We start from the raw sequence: 19,631 nt of genomic DNA, 5'->3' as shown, positions 1-19,631 counted from the left end.
AACAGATCTCCAAAGTAGATATATGTGGCTCATTAATGTATTTAGGATAGCTGAAGAATTTTATATTGCATGCTAAGTTTTCAGTAAAAAAGCCTATAAACTGAACAAGACAGTTGCACTGAGACACTTGTATCATACCAGCCCCTCCCTACAGTTTTAAATAGATAGGAATAAAAAGTCTTTCTTCCTCCCTGTTTACATGAAGTGTCATTATAAGCAATTTTAGTAAGCGATTCTGTAGTAAGTCCAAACAGCTTCTATTGACTACCCTGCATTAGGACAGTTCCCGTTTCGATCCAAGACAGCAGCTTCCCCTTTTTGTAGGCTAGAGTTCATTGTATGTAAAAAATGAAATCCAGGATGTTTCAGGCATTTTTTCTGAACTTTTGCTAAGATACTTAAATCTTTATTTCAGGAACATTTAGCTAAAAACCGAGAATGTACTACTGAAGGAAAAATGTAAGCATATGGTTGGCACAACATTACTCTAATGAGACTGTTAACCTTGTAATTCATTCCAAATTTGCTGACCAGTCTACTATAGGGCCTCAAGTACACCTCAGAATGCAGAGATTAAAATAGAGAAAAATGATCGTGTAACTCATCGATAGATCAGCATCTTTCTAATTCAAAGTGTTGGATATTTAAAGAATTCCATTTTGGGATGCAGAACAGATTACAATATTTAAGCAAAATCTTATCACAGCAGCCAGATTTCCCATACCTTGCATCAAGCTGTAACCGCGTCTTTACTAGCCAAATGGGATTAGTTGTTGTGATCGCAGTAAAACCTAAAATATTTAAAAAGAAAAGTTAGATGTGATAGTATCACAAGAGCAACTGCATCTAAGTTCGAAACGCACACAGTAAGGCAACAGTGGATGCAAAAACTCGGACTATACTGATTTTTAGAAAGTACCCATTGTAGCCCTTTACTGATATTTTATGAATCCATACAGCCAATAAACATTTAGCTTATTTTAGTTTTACATTAATATTGAGTAGGTCTGATACTTAGCAAGAGACGCCCCATATAAAAAAAAGCCCAATTGTGTAAATTTCTCTGCCTACCTAATCACATCAACCCTGTTTTGACACCACAGAACAGCAAAGCTAGCTAGACTCATACTAGCCAATTTGACAAATAAGTCAATAAGAATGCGTTACAGGTAGAGCAATTTGAGATGGTACAAAACAGCGTGTCAATTTAATTTGCTACCTGAAATACAATCCGAGTTTAAAAGCATGCAGACTGAATAAATACTACTTTTGGTGCAGTTAAAAAGCGTGTATTACAGTAAGTCAAGAGACCTTTTAATACTGAACTATAAAGAGCAGTTAACTTTGAGTGCTAATGTTTTATTTAGTATTCAAAGCAGAGATTGTTGGTTGGCCTCGGAATACTTTTACAAGCAAATGAGTGTTTAAATCGTTAAAGTAAATAGTATGACTTCTAACTATATAGACAGACAGCAACTATTCAGGCTTGCATAAGGGCTAAGGGTTAAAGCTTTGATTTTCAGTCCACTAAAGAAAAAGAAAAGGAAGAAAAAGAGAAAAGGAAACAAATTTGAAAAAAAAAATAAAGAAAAGAAGTAAGAATTACTCTTACTTCTGCACAACTGTGGAGAGAAAAAGAGCAGAGTGAAAGGCAGCTCTGAAAAAAAAAGTAAAATAAAAAACCATCTAGAGTTGTAATACCACACATGCACCATAAATGAGGTGTCATGTCTGCAGGAGAGAAGAGGAAAAGGGAAAAGCTGGAACATGGCCAGGCAAGAGATGATAAATTTAGACACTTGCTTTCTAAGTGACACACATCACTTGTATATCACTACAAAGACATGCTGCCCTCCTGCCAGGGAATGGACTGGGGTTGTGGGAAAGCAACAGAGAGTTACCTTGCTCAGTGCATATCTGGTGCACAATACTTATACAATGAACAGGCTATTGACAAGCTTGTTTATGGACATTGTTAACAGCTTACATAGATATATTTAGCAGAACTGCTTGCATACATGTTACTTCTGTTCAATCACAATCTATGACTGCAATACTCAGAGAAATGCCAGGGGATCTTAACTGTTTTAAGGTTTATTCTACCCCACCCCAAATCTTAAATAGGTTGACTTCTAGTTACAGTTCTAAGGACAAACTACAAGGTTGACCAGCTACTGAGATTTAGCTGTATTTCTGTGCCAAAATAGCAAAACATAAGAGATTTTAATCTTTTGATTAAATAGATTTTTAAACTGACTCAAACCTCTTAACTAAATAACTTCCTGTGACAGGTAATGAAGGTTTGGGGTTGTTTTTTTTTGACACACTACTCTTTTTCTCTGTCTAGGTACATATATAGCCTTTCGTATGATGCAGTGAAACTGTAACAAGACAAAAGTGGTTTATATCTGCACTTCATGTAGGTAAATAATTACATAAAAACTAAAAGCATCAGGGAACTACTCTGCCATAACCCTTAAGAAGGCATGGGATGTTTAAGACCTACTACATACGCAAAAAAGGCTCTGCAGTTCAACTAGCGAGAGTCCTTCTGACCTGTCACTTAATTGCACAGAAACTCCACTGATCCGAACAGCACTTGACCCTGGGTTGAACTGAACTGAAAGGAAACATTGTTTTTGCATTTTTTATTTCTTTATACTAGTACTAAGAAAGCTTTAATTTTCTTTTACTTCAGAATCTTTCCATATCTATAGCACAGTGAAGGGTGAAGGGCACTAGCAATGCACAGGACTGCAACAAAGGCTTGGAAATAAAGTGGGGAAAAGTTACTAACTTCCCCTACCAACACATTTTCCAGGAAAGACTTCTCTCTAAAAACCAAAATGTGTTCTTAAGTCTCTCCTAGCTCTTAATTAGAAGTGAACAAGACCAAAAACATCTTTTGCATTCCTATTTAAGTTGCATGCTTTGGAATTTTATTACTCCTGGACTATATGTTACAGCATTACCTGCTCAGCCCTTTCTCCTTCCTATTCTACCCAAAAACATTGTCTCTGCAGATCCTAAATCTGGAACAGGAAACACGTAGGAGAGATCAAAGGCGCTGTCCGAGTGGCAGGAGCGACTGTATTCACCCACAGCAGCAGCCCGATACTTCTAGGCAGGCTGGGAAGAGTACAGTGGAAATTGCCAGTGAAGGGCAGTTGGCACAGGACACAGCCTATTCTGTCCGAACTTGCACTCCCCGGGTTGCTCTAAACATTATTCAAGTATAGCAGCCCTAACAGTAGGATCAGACACTTAGCAGCACCACCAATTTTTTTCCCCTAGGGCTGTCACAAACCTAACTTGCACGACACTTTGACCCAAAGCTTTCAAATCAAAGAGCCTTCAATAATACAGCTTTCAAGAGGAAACAACTACAGCTCAATTCTTACAGGTAATGTAGCAAATAAAGTTAGTGGAAGGAGAAAAATAAATTAAGAGTCTAATGATGCTGACACCAAGGAAAGCACTCTGAAACATACCATTTGGGATCTTTGATAAGATAAGCTTCTCTTTCTAAATACAGAAAATCTGTAGGAAAAGCACTTGTTAACATATAAAGGTGGGGGGCCTTTAACAACTACTGTGAAGCTCTACCAATTGTTTCCTTTTTTTCTTTCTAGACATCTCAGTGAACTTTATAATGGTTTACAATGCTTATCAACGTGTTGCATCCTCAAGAAAGATTCCAGATTCATTGTAAGTGTAGATCAATTTGGCAATACCAGAAACTCCTGTACTTTTCTATGTATGAAATTGTTTCCCAGTTTCAGATGGAAAGAATTATCTCAATCTACTTTTTCAGCTATACCAGCTACTGACAGGTAAGATCCCAGGTATTCCTATTATGCATCATATTTCAAAGGTTAGGGTTGTTTTGTTTTTTTTTTTTAGTCTACAAGCCAATGTAATTGATACAGACGCATGTGAATATGGAATGCTGAATTAAAAATCCAAAGTAGTAAAATAAAAACAAACCAAAAGAGAAAACAGAAAGAGACAGAAAGGAGATTATATACATATTAAAAAAGAAAAAGAAAAGAGGTCTTTGAAATAATGTGACAACACAGAATATCAGCTGCAGGATTTTAAAGGCAGCTCTGGGACACTGAAAAAAACCAAAAGACCTTGTTTAACCCAATAGGGACTTCCAATTAGCCAGAGCTAAGTAAAGTAGCAGCTGTCAGTGAAAGGTATTTCCACCTTTCCCTGAACTGCGCAGAAAAAAAATAACTCTTAACAGAGTTAAGGAGAAGTGATGTCTTTGCACAGTGCACAACATCTGAGTTCAAGATAATGAAAGTGAATTCCCCTTATTTTGTTTATTTAATAGATATTACAAACCCAATGTGTGGTTCTTACACTAGAGGCTGCAAGAGACGCTCAGTTCAGTACTCACGAGGTTTAAGTTAGTCCATATTTCTGCAGGAAGTGACCTGCGGATGGGGAGCATGAGATGACACGATCTCACTCTTTTCACGGGAGAAATGTACAGTAAATGCCTAAAATAGACACAGGCTTTTCTGTATCATAACAACAAGCAGTGACCTCATCAGACACATGTGTACAAATCGAATCCCATTGGAAGGATTTGTGAATTAGTTATTGTGAGATCTAACTCTTTTCAGGTAAAAGTTTAGGAAAAAAAGAAAGAAAAATAATCAGAACAGGCCACAGATATTAAAATAGTTGTGTAAAATGCACTGAGTACTGAAATTTCTGCTCATTTGCAGCAGTTCAATTTTATAGCTCCAAATACTTACCTATATATCAAATTTACAAGTGAACCCTCCTCCTTCCCCACTCCCTCCCAAATATCATTTCGGAAAGCTAGCCTTGTCTTAGGACTGAAAAAGCAAGATAGATGCCTTATGAAATCAAACTTTCTAGTATCAGTAATCAATGAACTAAATATGCATTTTATTTGGTATTAAGTAACTGTGCATATGCTACTAAAAAATTACAAAAGTATGGTATCTCTGTAAGTAATAAAGTGGTCCCAATTTTTTTTTAATTAAAAAAATAATCTACATTTGGGTTGGTTTGCCAGTAGAATTCTAGAAAGAACAGCAATAGCATACAAGGCAAAGTAGTTTTGCACAGCAGATTTGCAACCATGTTGTCTGAATGAGGCTATGAATCATCAAAAAGGCAAATCAGGAAGCCATACAGGAATCAAGTATCTCATTCAGTTCTCTACAGTTTTTATTCTCTGTGGCAAAAGAAGCTGAGTAAGTGCAGTGAGAAGGCAGAGACTATACTGAATGTGAGAACTTAGCCTAACTTTCAAATGTACAGAGATAAAACTCTCTTCACACAAGCAATCGCTCTCATTCTTGCAGTATGCCTCAGTATTCATTCTCCAAGTTTGCAAAAAGAGAACCACGTGATCTGCCGAGTAGCAAGCAAAAAAGATTGTCGAGTACTTCATGTCAATACACAGATATTTTAGGTGTGAAGATGTTGTGAATTATATGCTGGAAGCTAGCACACAGCAACAGAAAAACATTAATTTCTAATTGCATAAGGCATCAGTTACTACTATGTAGCATAATTCATCCTTCTTGGGATAAAACAAACTTGCTAAAAAAAAATCTTAATAAAATCAAAAACATGTTTTATCTTGAGAAGGAAGAATTAGGCCTAAAACCAAACAAAAATGCTTAAAATACCATACCTCAGTTTCTCGCTCCCAAAAATGCCATGTGTATAAAATAATCCTTATTTAACAATGACATCAGTCTAGCCTGAGATACTTAGGTATTAACATTGAATACTGTTTGCTTGTATCAAAGTTGACTAAAGTTCACTACTTACAGTACTTTCACAAAACAGTAAGTTACAGATTTGGTTTTTTTTAAATAGTATTTTTGCATCATTATTGTATTCTGCAACCTACAGGAAAAACATTGCAAGTGCAAACACCACCTCATGCTCATTAAGTATTAGAAGCCTTTATGTAACAGAAAGGTCATATTCAAACAAAAAAACCTCCTCATTTAAGACTGAGTTACTCAATTCCTTACTGAAACCAATGGCAGCTGCAAAAGAAAAAAAATCAATACTGATTATTGCTGGCTATTTATTAGAAGTGTTTATCCACCTTGCCAATTTTGAAATCTTAAGTTCCAAAGCAACTATTACAGTGATCTTCTGTTTAAGTCCACCAATTAAGAGCTCACATTCAATCTTGTCCCTGTTATTTTGCCATTTCCTTAAGTTGATTTGCATCACACAGCAATACAAACCTTGCAGGTAAAACTGTTAATAGCTGGTTTAAGTGCATGTTCTGAAATATATTAGAATTACAAAAACAAGGTTAGCACGTTCCCAAGAAAGCACTGTTACTTTTAACTACAGTCCTTTATAAATCAGAAAACTGCCAGTACTGAGTTTCGAGAAATCATTTGTCAAAGAACCTTCTTTTCAAGGTCTTCCAGAGAATGTCTGTAGTATACAGAGCCAAGACATTTCAAGAGAGAAAGCAAGCTGTGACCTGTAGCGTGAACCTGCACTGGGCGTTCATCTTCATTGGCTATAAGGTTTAGAAAAACAACTGCAGAACCAGGTAAGTGTGAGAAAGGTAACAGCCACAAAAGTTGTTCAATATTAAAACTTGTATACAGATGTAGAAAAGGCAAACAGCAATTAAGGCTCATATACATTTACCCCAGTCTCTCACAGTCCTAAGTACAAATGCATTATACCAACCTTCTGGAAGGGAAACAAGTGAATAAGCAGATACAGAGAACTCCTTGACACACTACAGCCTGTGCCTGCAAGCACTTGGGAAAAGTCACTACAGCACAGTTGCATAAATGTTCTTTTCATTACAGAATGAGGGCAGTAACTTCCAGAGATAAGGAACACCCTGAACCTTTATTTGTTTGCAGCACAAGCTGTCTTCAATTGTTTCTTAATTGTTTCTATTACCCATACCTCTCCCCCTCCCCCCCAATTTAAAAGACATGTTTTATCCCCTTGACAAAGAGCTGAAGACAATTAATTTTTCCTGGAGCAATTAACTGAAATCCCCTTCCATCCCATTCCCCATGCTGTTCACCTCCAAATAAAACACACACTTCCAGGTGATAAAAAAATACTGCATTGTCTGAGAACCTTATTTTTCCCATTTAAGACTGCTCCTCTTACATCTCAGAAGATTAAAAACCGCCATCACATTTCTCATGTGCTAGAGATGAGCATTAGTTTAAGTACAAAGCTAACGTCACAAATTTTCTATGCTATATAAAAATCTATTTGTATCAGATTATTAGCAAGTATTAAATAGAAAACTAATCCTATTCATTATTCTGACATCACCTTTGGCAGCCCATTCCAGATTGCTATTACTCACATTATATAAACTGGCTGTAAAATTTGACGGGAATTAGAAACTTCAACAGGCTACCATAAAATTGTCAGAATTCATCTGTGAAGTGGCCTATGCAGAAAAACTTAAAAATTTGGTTTTGTGTAGGAAAGACACAGGCAACAATAGGTAAAGTGTTGCCAGCCCAAGTTTTGATTTCCCTAGCACATGTCTATGACTATAACTCAGCTCAGTTGCCTTTAACTCCCCTTGTTAATGATACCAAAGGACAGAACATACAAATCAAGCAACAAATATTGGTAGCTGCTAAGATACACCGAAGTTACCACTGCAGATATAAAATAGGAATTTATTTTTGGAGATGAAAATACATGAAAACTACAGAAATCTGCTCTTCATGTCACTTTAGTGGTAGAGCAAACTTCACACAGACTGGTATTTCAACAAAGGAGGAGGGAGTGTTATATATAATTTATACAAGTATCTGCAGGCGTATTTCAGAAAGACAATAAGTCAGGTATACAAAGCTGTAACAGAAAGTGATGGTAAAAAAAAACAACACTAAGAAGCATTAGAGTCCAGTGCAAACTGTTGGTTATAGCTTGCAGAGTGAAAAAAATACTGTTTTGAATGTTTTCATTTTTCATTTCACAAACTTACAACTGAAAAAGCAGGCATGCAAGTTTTCCTAGAAAAGACTATTGACACACACAGAGTTAAAGATCTTCAGTAACACTAAGTGCAAAGTTTCATACGCATTAGTCTCCAGATAGCTTGTTTAATGAGAGGCCAAAGAAGGTAACCACTACAAAAAAATCATTCAATCACTGAACATTTTCTGTCTTGTTTCAGTTTTTCCACATTTATTGCCACCTCTCATTTGCAGATATGACTCTAGAATGAAGCTAAAAAGTTACAGAACCTTACCTGCCACACCAGCTGAAATCATGTGTACCTGGGTAGAATCTGGATTGAAAATATTGTTCAACTTTTCCTTGCAGTTTGAGTAAGCAGCAAAATATATCGCTCTAAAATGAGAACAAAATCCAAGTTATGTTACATTTTATGTGTTGATACCCTTATGAGCAATGCCATTAACTTCACTAACTCAAGATAATCTTGGTTCAAGTCACTTCCTCAGTCAGAAACTACTCAAGGGATAGTAACTCTTGCAAAATAGAGGGACTATTGTAAAAAAGGGAAAAGGTGATACTTTATAATTTTCTCTTCCACAACAGCTCCAATAAACAATTAGTGAGGGGAAGACAGATCATTAGAAATAACGCAGTGATTTTTGTGACACTAGGAAGTTTAGCCAGGGAAGCAAGACACTGCTGAGCTGAGAACTGAAGTTACAGTATTCTGTATTTCTTCAATAAGAGATCAAATTTTTTCTAATGGGTTTTTAATGTCATTTAATAACATTACAATTTCAGGAGAACCAGCAAGTATGTAGCTTTTTTTTTTTTAAAACCAAACTGCATACTTAATGTTGATATTATTCTAGCTTTTAAGATGTAAATATTGATAACTTAGGGTTATACTTTGTAACTTGTAGTTATAAATATTTATATTTTAAATGCTAGAACAGCTGTGAAGCTGGGATCTGCATTTTGTTTCTTTAGTTCTATATTTACAATAGACAGTTTTTTTTTTCTTCTGAATGCACTACAAAAAAATCTGTGAACTTGTACTACATTCAAATCTGTGAGCTAGTATCAGAACACAGCTAGACATAATATATCGCATTGACATGCTGACTTCTATGAAAAATGCTTTATTTCACCCATTAAAGATAGAAAACTTATTTTAAGCACATCTAAACCTCACATTTAACATTGTAACTCAGGTTTTTTAAACTTACAGACACCCCTCTACAAGAGAAAAAATGAACACTCAAATTTTCATGAACAGAACATTAACCTTGTTAGCTGAGCAAACATGTTTTTCTTTATTATAAAAAAGATAAAGTGCTTGCTTCATGGGTGTAATTTCTAAAATGGAATCTGAACTCAGTTAAGTATACTGGATGTATGATGAAACATGCTTCTCTACAGCTTATTTAAACAAAGAGCTGCTGTTAAATCCACTTAGCTAATGCTTAATTGACATGAAGTACTGGATGAAGACCGAGTCAGCCAGAGGGGAAAGAGGATGTGCTTATTTATCAGATTTCACACATTACATCAAGTTGACATTTTTAGTAGGGTGGGGTGGGGAAACAAGCTAAATATTTCACTTGTGGGAAGAAGGTAAAGGAATCAGAAGTTTTAACATAAAATTTACTGACAAGAAATAGTTTTTTTGCAACTGAGGATATTTTTCATTGAGGATAGTCACTTACAAAATGGAATCTATTGCTGTATAAAAATTGCTATTAAAAAAGTAATACCAATGTTGAACTTTCAGACCAGACTGGACTATCAAACAAGAGTACAGCCTCTCCAGATTAGGAAGTGCTGATACCCCACATGTGTCAACAACAAAGAAAGCTACTGAAATTACTTCAGCTTCTCCAAACAGCAATGCTAAGTTAGTGATCAGAAAATACCTCAAGTACTCCCAATTCCTTAAAACATCTGCTAAATTAGAAGTACTCCAATTCCTGAATTGTTTTTCTCTTATTTATGCAGAGGATCTACAGAACAACACCTCATCCGTCAGACCTAAGTAGAAGACAGATCAATGCTGAATGGGAAGTCCAGTTTAGTAAAATTTTCCAGAAGCATCCAAAGACCTTAAATCAGAAAAAATTATGATACTCTTCAACTGGGTGTGCAGGAGACAGGAATGTCTTCTCTTCCAACAAAAAAAAAAAAAAACAAACCCAAACCAAAAAACACACCAACATGAAAGCAGGGCACTAAGTCAAGAAACTAATAAAACCTTTGTGGAATACATTCCCTCTGCACTCTCCTCTTAAATAGAATAGAAAGGAATAAAAATGGGCCAGACAACAACTATAGCCTCATCGAGGATTAAGTAGTTATATTAGTTTTACACAACTGTGTTTCCATATTCTTCTTTAGGTATTCTCTTATTTTTTTGATTGAACTTAGGCTAACACTTGTATGTTATGACGGATCCTATGAAGGATCAATTCAAAGTCTTGACATAATCTGCACCTCGCTCCGACTGCCAGCACAAGCCTAGCAGCTACGGTATTTGTGCCTATGCAGAGAAACTGACAGCAGCAATACCACTGCCAATTAGATCAGATTTACGTCCTCGCCCACTGCACTCTTTGACACTGCCCCAGTAACCTTTGGAGTCTATCCCGCTGCTGGTTCTGCTGCCTCTGGGACAGCTGTTCAGTGTATCATCCCACCCAGTCTTGACCCTTTTGGAGTTTCAGAACAGGCATCCTACTGCACGGGGACAGTAACCTGTGCTTCACCAGAATTCAGGAAGAACGACCTAGTGTTTTGAGGCTACAGTCACATAATTACTTCCTGAAGATGATGGATTAACTGAAAGCTGAATCTACCTTTGTATTTTCGAAGGTACAAACTTCTTGTTCACATATGCAACTCCTTAAGCATTTTCCTTCTTAACTGGACAAAACTCTGCATAATGGATAGTTCACAATCATAAATAGTGTTACAACAGCATATACCCCCAGGGATGTGGGACTGGAGCTGCGGAGCACAGAAGTGGTTCAATTTCTGAGACAACGAGAGCACCCCAGGAACCAAAAGTTATTTGCTATTAAGTATTTATAACTGCAGATGCAAAACTTGCTTCAAACAAACCTTAAATCCATTAAATAATGTACAGCAACCTAAATTTCATCAAAATTATTTCAATTTTACACATTTATATTTACCTGGAAGGAGCAACGCCTACTAAATTAGGACCCAGCCCTCTAAACAGAGAACGAGGACCTTCCTTTTGCAAGATCATCCTAGAAAACAAGAAAGTGACAATACTGTAACATTCACATCAAAATTAAGGAAGGCACTGATCACCATAACATTTGAAGCTTTACTCTGCATAAAACTTTCATAATAACTGACAATGCAGTGCTGACCACAAAAAAAAAAAAAAAAAAAAATCAGTCATTTCCTGGAATCAGCATAAAATAAGATTTTACTGTTGCTTGACATGCCATAGAAATCCAGGAACTAAATGCAGAAGTCAATACAGATTTACCTCAGACAGGAACACCTATGTACATGGAGTTATCTGTCGTTATGAAGTTAAAAGAAAGTGTCCTTTTATCAGGGAGAAAATAACAAGCACGGAAATGTTCACATTCTTGTAGGTTGTCGATTGTTCAGGAGACAACATTTGATTCTATTCCGCATTCCTTTCATCACCCTTTAGCTCCCAATGCTTAGGAACTCTTTGGGGTGGTAGGGACAAGGGGCGAAGGGCAAGAAAGGAAGAGGGGAAGGCTTCAGAAGGCTCAGTTACAACAAGTCACATGCTTTCCGAGAGCAGCTCAAGAAGATGTTAGCTCTACTGCTTATCGTGCCCACCCAGGGACATCATCTGCAATCTATTATCTATTCTTCTCAAAAAGACAGAAACCTCAACATGGCTTTGCATGTGCTACCCTGGACTGATTCAACAAAACTCCTAACAGTACACTAAGTTACACATCAAAAGTTAGAGAAAAGCAGCCTTTTGGATACAAAGTCCTGCCTTCCCCATCCCAATAAGTGATCCAAATCCTCTAAGCATTCAGCTAGGAACCCATTCTTAGCTTTATTCTTGCAGTAAGATATGGTGATTATTTTGACTATGGTAAGAGGAAACTGAAACCCCTGATGTGAGAAGTGGCCCCTCCTTGAGGCTGGTAGGTATTCCCTCCTATCAGTTCTGAACCACTGCCGGTGTGCGCCTACCCAAGCACTGCTGCTGGTCTGTGGAGCCAGCGGTTTTCCCTTTTCAGCTCATTCCAGAAAAGGCAATCCTTACCTCCTCATGCAAGGTAACTCACTTAATTTTGAGATTAACTGAAAAAGGAGCATAACCCATGCAAAGAGTCACAGCCACAGCACAGCCCTAACATCTCATGGTACCAGGTCCACTATAAACACAGTGCTGGAAAGATTGCTTGGGTGGCAGGGGGATATCACCTTCCACCTCTGTAGGATTTACAGAAAAACAGGTATATGAGCAGTGACCTGAGACCTCAAATGAGGCATTACTAGTACTTAAGTGTTTGGAATGCCTATCCCATATAATTATGGGTTTAGAAAGAGTTGAAAACCATTATGTAGGAAGCTACACTGGCACAGTAAGAGGATATCCATTAATATTCAGTTTCAGTGAAATCAATCTGTCCGATAATCTTGTTGCTAATCAGATACGGTATCTTAAAAAGTATGATAGGACTTGGGAGGAGAAACAAGGACTATCTGCATCCCATCACTGCAAATTGCTCTAGCGATTGCTTTAGAACCAGATTTAAAGTTAAGAATTAACTGCTTCACTAGATGTGGCAAAATAGAACTTTGTGCTTATTGATTTAGAAACACTGGCCAATACACACAAATAGCTCTCCTATGTATTTCTTCTTCAAAGAGACATGCAGGTTAATAACAAGTCAATTACTCAATAAAGCAAACTACCCTTGTATAAATGGCTATTTTGTTTGAAATTTACTATCAGAACAAACAGGTAAAAGCCATCTATAGCACTGAAGGAGGTTCCTAACCTATTCTGATTTCCAGCAGCTGATTCACCACAGTTCTGCTAAATCAAACTGAAAGTTTACGTTTCTTTCCACTAAGCAAAAATAAAGTGGTGGTTCTGCACAGCTACCATCACTATTTAGGAACACTGGCATAGGTGTCCAGCAACATCTTAGCTTTGTGTCCGTAACAATTATGCATGATTTCACCATGTGGGTAGCGTTGCTCCTCAGCAATAAATGGACTATTGAACATATACTCAAAAGCACTTTGGAAATACAAGTTAGACATGTCTGTCATCCTGAAAGCATTTCTAACACTTACAGAAGGAATTATTAAAAAAAAAATCTTACATATTCCAGAGCTCAGCATGGGCACAGCATCAGATTACAGCAAAGCTGAACCCAATTAACACAATCTTTGTCCACTTAATCACTACTTAAAAAACACTACCACCACAACATCATGTGTTATGCATCTGTATATATGCATACATAACATATGCACATACATAAGGCAGCAGGAACCTCAGTGCCTTAAGAAAGCCTTAGGAGTGAAGTATACCAGATCTATTTGTTTATTCTGGACCTATAGTGTCCCAAGACTTGACACAGTGACAAAAAGTGAGAGGGGTTGCAGCAGGATTTACAATGGTGGTAGTTAATGACTCTGCATTCACAGACATCAGCTGGAGGAGTTCCAGAGCCTACACTGAAAACAAGACACAAACTTTTTGCATTAAAGAGCAGATCTCAGAGCCTGCACTGTTTATTGAAAGCAGTAAATGGCAAATCCATGGTTGGAAGAGCAGCACAAATGCTTCGTATGGCCTCGGCTGACCTGCTTATGTCACATGCGGAAACCTGCACTGGGAGGCCAGTCAGCTTTCTATTATCAAGACCTCAGGTTTAAACTCAGCAAGGTTAGTTATGAGAGGCATCTGCAATATGATATACACCACAGACGTTTAAGAATAAGGGGATTCACTTTTATTGCCACAGAATGCAGTCACCTGTACCAATGTTTCTGAGTCTGTTTCCTGACAGAGATGCCTTTGAAGTCACCCCTGTTGACGCTTAAGATGCAGAAATGATTCCACAGCAGTCAGCTAACTGAAATTCTGACATCATTTGCCTGATTCACCCTGCTTTTAGACTGAGTATTGAGAGCCTTGGAGCACTGCACTGAATTTGGTATGGGAAGAGGCAACCAAACCCTGACACCTATGAGTCAGAAAATATCAAGTGACAGTAAAGGCATGAGAGTGACAGAAGGATCCAGTTTGATCTCCCTACTGAACAGCCCTAGTCACTTAACCACAAGTAATTAGGTCCTGCACCTACATGTTTTTATTGTCACAGTCCATTGCCTTGTCATTTGGGATTTTTTCATGTTTACTGTATTTAAAGAACTTGAAACCCAGAGAAGTTACTTGGCATCTCAATTGGTTGATATTGACCTGGAAGAAAACACATCTAAACAAAGAACAACAGCAGCAGAAGATACACATTCTTATATCACAGATAAACAAACAACATGTCTAAGAAGCAGACTTTAAAAAAACCTGAGCAGACCAAAACAAACAAGCCCTACCAATGAATTTCATCATGGACTACGTCTACCTCGGTCTGAGTTTGCTTCCTGGGAAGACCAAGTTATTTTAGGTTTTAGGGATGGGTTTAAAGCATAGAAAGCTTCTGGCAGAGGGGCATACGAAACAAACATGTGTTCACATTCAGACACACTTCTAAACAGAAGATAAATTTATAACCAAACATTCAGGGAAGAAGCTGAAGAGCTCAACTCCCATCAGAAGAAGCTAATAATGCAAGTGTTTTGGATGAAGCTCTCCTTCCTTGTCACAATCTGAGCCCTTCCTTCTCACATACCTGCTCCCAACATATTCACCCATCAGACTCTTACATGTAAAATGGCTCCAAATCAAAAGTTCCACAGTAAGAACTATCTTCCATTCAAGGAGCTATTTGGTACAACCTCCATTTAAGCAAACCCTATCCTCTAACCAGATTAAGCCTAAATCCTATACCACAACTGCCAGAAGGGGCTCTCTACAATCTCAGTGGGGATAGAAGATAGTTGGTCTGAGTCTTGTCAAATTCTTTCTAGTATAAGAAGCAGTAGCAGGTCCTTTCTGGAGGAAAACTCCCCTCATTCCCAAATACTGAAGGTACCTCCACAGAACTGGCTAGCTTGAGTCCTCCAGACTGAAGTGAACCCTGCCTGTGGTCTGTATTAGCAGTTTAACTGTGGCCATACAATTTTCCTGCTGGCTACTGAACATCACAGACACTGGTGGCAAGAAGAGGAAAGGCAGTCCCTGTTAAGTGAGGTGCTATGCAAACAAAGCGTCCCAGATCATGGCAAAATCTGGCATACCTATCTCTTACTAGCTCTAAAAAAGTCACACATCCACCAGAAGACACCAAAAGGCAGGAATGGTATGGAGTGGTCAAAGTTGAGAGAAACTAAGAAGCCGAGTTAATTTTCACAGGGCTTCTTGCCTCCATATTCAGCAACATCTATGACTTGGACACAAAACAGTTTACAAGTCTTATAACAACACTTTTTCAGGATGAAAATAGAGTCTGGCACATAAGCGTTACAGTGCTCCCAGTGCATTTTGGCGACATAGTCTGGAGCTGTGAATTGTGCAGGGTATATATGCTCTGACTAATTCAAGATACAAACTCAAGCATGAAGGACTTGTGGACTGTGAAACTTAATTACAGCTAAAAGGCAAACTATGGAAAGTTGCGGTACCATCACAACAGACGTAAGAGTCTGAATCTTTCACATGGATTTGTCCAACACACCTCTCTTCCTCCCTCCCCAAAATGAACAAAAAACCTAGTAACATATACACTCACTTCAAACAATGGAGAGGTCCAGGAGAAACTCTTGTTACTCGATTGACACTAGCACCATTCACTGTGTTGAGATGAACTTCAGAGATGTAGAGAGTCACAGAAGAGGACTGCAATCGTGTTTTCACAACTTCCAGTGGACACGTCAGAATTGCACCAACAGTACCTCCACATCTGCAGAAAGAAATAGGATCATCATATTCTTAACTGCAAAGAAACTGAAGTATACATTCACATACAGTTAACGTTATAATCAACACAGTTAAATTGCAAAAGGTGAAGAAACAACTGGAACATGTGTGACAGTGCTGCAGTTATTTGCCCTTAAAGGCAAGCAAACCATTAAGACAGTTTGCTAACCCCATAACTTGGAGTGAAAATTCAAACAGACAAAAAAAAGTTTCCCAAAGTAGTGAAGGTGCACAGTCTTCAGTACATGCTGTTCAAATCAGTTCTGGAAAGCAGCTCAGTATCCAAAATGTTTAACTTCTTATGGTAAATTTTAACCTTTTTTGAATGTTTAGTGCACTCCTGACTACAAACAAGGTGCCAAAAATCCTTAAGGGTAGAAAAGATTTGTGCACTATGCACACAGGGCTACATGTAAAAACTGGTGAAAACTGTCATAGGATCGTCTAGGTTGGAAAAGACCTTTAAGATCATCAAGTCCAACCGTCATGTGGCAATCTAATAAAATTAAAATACTTATCAAGACATCTTCAAAACTCCATTTGTGTTTTGGGCATTGTTCCAGGAAAGCAACAATTCTCTGAGTGCTTCTTGAGTTCTGTCCATTACAGCAAGACCGACTAGATACCGTAGAGTAGAACGTGGTAAGACAAAAGAGTTTTAAGTAGCCAACCAGGTGAAGACTTGCAGATTTTTCTTCAGTCTGTCACTTGTTTCTGTGAGCAAGCAAAGGCAAGCAGTGCATGACTTGTGCTGACAGTGGAGTTACTCCCATTCTGCTACAGAACACAGCCAAGAATATACTGCCTTTAGCAGCTCTGCTCAGGGGATTCTTTTGGTATTTGTTCATAACCAGTTTATCAATACCCACATTCCTATCTGTGGGTATATTCCTACAGTAATATACAGCCTCTGAAGGGAAACATATCAAATCTAAAGACAACCCCAAATTCCTCGACATTACCATTACAAAAAGAGGGCTTACCTCAATCCCTTTCTTAGATCAGTATTCTTAACTTTGCCAAATACCCTTCTTAAAACTATGACTGGGACACTACATGCAACCTTTTAAAAAACCAAAACAAAAAACCCCAATAAAACAAAAAAGCAAACCCAGACTTAAATTAGGGCATTAATTAATGCTACTAACAGTTCAGTCTGAAATCCACTAACACACAAATGCAATACGTACTAAACTCAAAGGGCCCAGCATTCACTTCTCTGATGCAATAACCAGAGCCGGTGTTTGTTTCTGACCAGAGAGTTATCAGCTATTTTGTTGCAATATGAGAGGCTTAAACACTCACAAAACCTTTAAAAAGCTCTAAGACTCATTCAACAGTATTTTTTTAAATAATGTCATCCAAAACCCAAAGGAGATTTCAGCACAAATTAGGAGCAATAGCCGAGACTCAAGATCTCCTATAAACTTTCATAGGAAGGTAGGTTTTATTCTGTTGACTCTTTTCTACTGCAGAGAATACAAGAAGTAATGGTAGTTGTTAGCAGAGCACTGCATCCTAAAAAACTAATCTGTATGAATTGAACTGACAATACCAAACAGCTGCAAAGTAGGATAATATCTGATGATGTTCACTTAATGCTCCATTTAAACCTAGTGACCTAGAGGTATCCTATTACTAAGCCTAAAGGCATCTTGTCCCACCCCTAACTCCAACATTAGACTGAAGTCTACTTTCTTCTGAGTTTCAATTGAGGAAAGAAATCAAGTTTCTTTGTCAGTCTGGAAAGAAGTGTTCTCACAGGAAGATGGAAGACAAGTCTTCCAGTGTGTGCTGTACACATGCAGTAACAGACTGACACAGCTTTTAGAATAGCATATTTAAAATTATCTCTGAACAAGCTTCTAATGGTAAGCTACATTAAAATAAGTGTTGCAGGAAGAGACAGACTAGATGTACTAATATTGTTTTGGATAGTGTTGGAAGCAGTAGGAGCCTATAACACATATAGGTTCATGACATTAATACCACATGAGAACCACAGGTAGGCCAGCTCTCAAAACAACCTGACATGGAGCTTTAGAGCTTGAGGACCTTCAAGGCAGACAGCAAGTTACTGCGTTTCCTGCAGTTCAACAGCAGACACTGCTGTATGGTAATGTGCCTGTGCAGGCAATGTAGGAAGCTGGCTTTAGAGTTTATTTCCTTTCTTGCAACCCCTCTGTTTCTGATCCCTTCAAGCCTACTGCCTTTGAGATCTTTCTGCATTTGATTTTGAACAGGTTATATAAGGACTTGTTTTCAAGCAACAGTAATAGCCAGAGAAAGCACGTGGTATGGTTTATATTAATGACAAATACTATGGCAGGGTGAAGAAAGGAGGAGGAAAAAACTTGGCCAGCATTCTTCAGCAGGGCTTGGAATTTGGAGCCTTTAATGCTACTGGCTCCACAGCTACGTCGCACTAGAAAAATTTTCCAAAGTTGAAGATTAACACAGACCTGGAGTTTATAACCTGCATGGTCCCCCACACTGCACCCAGATCACCACAAGGGATGCCTGACTGCAACAGCACCTCTGTCAGACATTCACTGTGGATAGGTTAGAAATACTTCATTCAGCAACAGATTACTAGGGAAGAGGGCAGACACACAGCTACTGAATGCTTTTTCTTTTTACATCTGCCTACAGCAAGCATTGTTCAGTGATAAACGGCTGATATGACAGCAGCCAGCACTATTTTAACATGCATCATAAGGAAGCAGATCACCTACATCCCTTTAAGAACTGCACACCCTTTACCTGCACCATATTCAGCCATTCATGTAATTTCAAGTAATCAGCACTCTTGGAAGTTTCTTACCATTGTGTTGTTGGGTGGTTTGTTTGGGATTTTTTTTTGTTTTTCTTTAAACAGTTTAACTGTCTCAACTGAAACTGAGAATACTTTGAATGCCTTCCACTAACTACTGATAGTTTGGATTAAAATTCTCCTGTCCCCTATCTTCAAGATCTCAAGCAGAAAGCAGAGAAAGAAATTTGATAGTACTACATGGTTCTGTATTGCTCACAAACAAGTCCTTGCAAAACCCGCAATTTCCACTTCTATAAAAATGTAATACCTCACTCTCTCAGCCCTCAGAAAGACCCATATAATAGGGAAAGCATCTGGCATTGAAGGAGTGAAAGAACTTCCCAAATATCAAGGAACCAAACCTTGCTCAGTAGTCACAAGCTCCACTGAGTTTGAACTGAACCAGTGAATGAAATCATAACCCAGGAACTACACTGATTTCTCTAGTTCACTTGAACTTTAAGATAAACACTGCAAGGCTTGACAAAAATCTGTTTATGAGAAACCTTCAGTAAACTGTAGGTAAACAAAGAGAGACAATTCTATAACTATGCACCCTGTACAAATAAGCAACTTTAAGAAGCATGCCAGCTGTTCTGTCACCAGCATCAGTGACAGTGTATTTTACTTAGAGATATATTTCTGGCCTTGCTTATTTAACACACTACTAGAAACACCATGAAAGAGACTGCTACTACTTTGTGTTCCAAGTCCCGGCAGGCCATTAACAGCCAGCCACCAGCTCCAGCTTAGCAA

The 19,631-nt window shown here is 38.0% G+C and overlaps 1 protein-coding gene across 1 annotated transcript in view; it reads right to left on the bottom strand.

Annotated features, from left to right (window-relative positions):
* SLC25A36 (solute carrier family 25 member 36) overlaps positions 1–19,631 on the bottom strand; it is a 76,905-nt gene that overhangs the window by 6,029 nt on the left and 51,245 nt on the right. The window contains exons 2-5 of the mRNA XM_035888838.1: positions 15,873–16,071; positions 11,169–11,246; positions 8,270–8,370; positions 725–791 (exon numbers count right to left, since the gene is read on the bottom strand). Of these exons, the coding sequence (XP_035744731.1) occupies positions 725–791; positions 8,270–8,370; positions 11,169–11,246; positions 15,873–16,071 (445 nt within the window). The remainder of the gene's footprint in view (positions 1–724; positions 792–8,269; positions 8,371–11,168; positions 11,247–15,872; positions 16,072–19,631) is intronic.

The sequence above is a fragment of the Egretta garzetta genome, unplaced genomic scaffold, assembly GCF_000687185.1.
Source record: "Egretta garzetta isolate BGI_Z169 unplaced genomic scaffold, ASM68718v1 scaffold161, whole genome shotgun sequence".
NCBI classification, from domain to species: Eukaryota; Metazoa; Chordata; class Aves; order Pelecaniformes; family Ardeidae; genus Egretta; species Egretta garzetta.
This window is presented reverse-complemented; position numbering and strand designations above follow the sequence as displayed.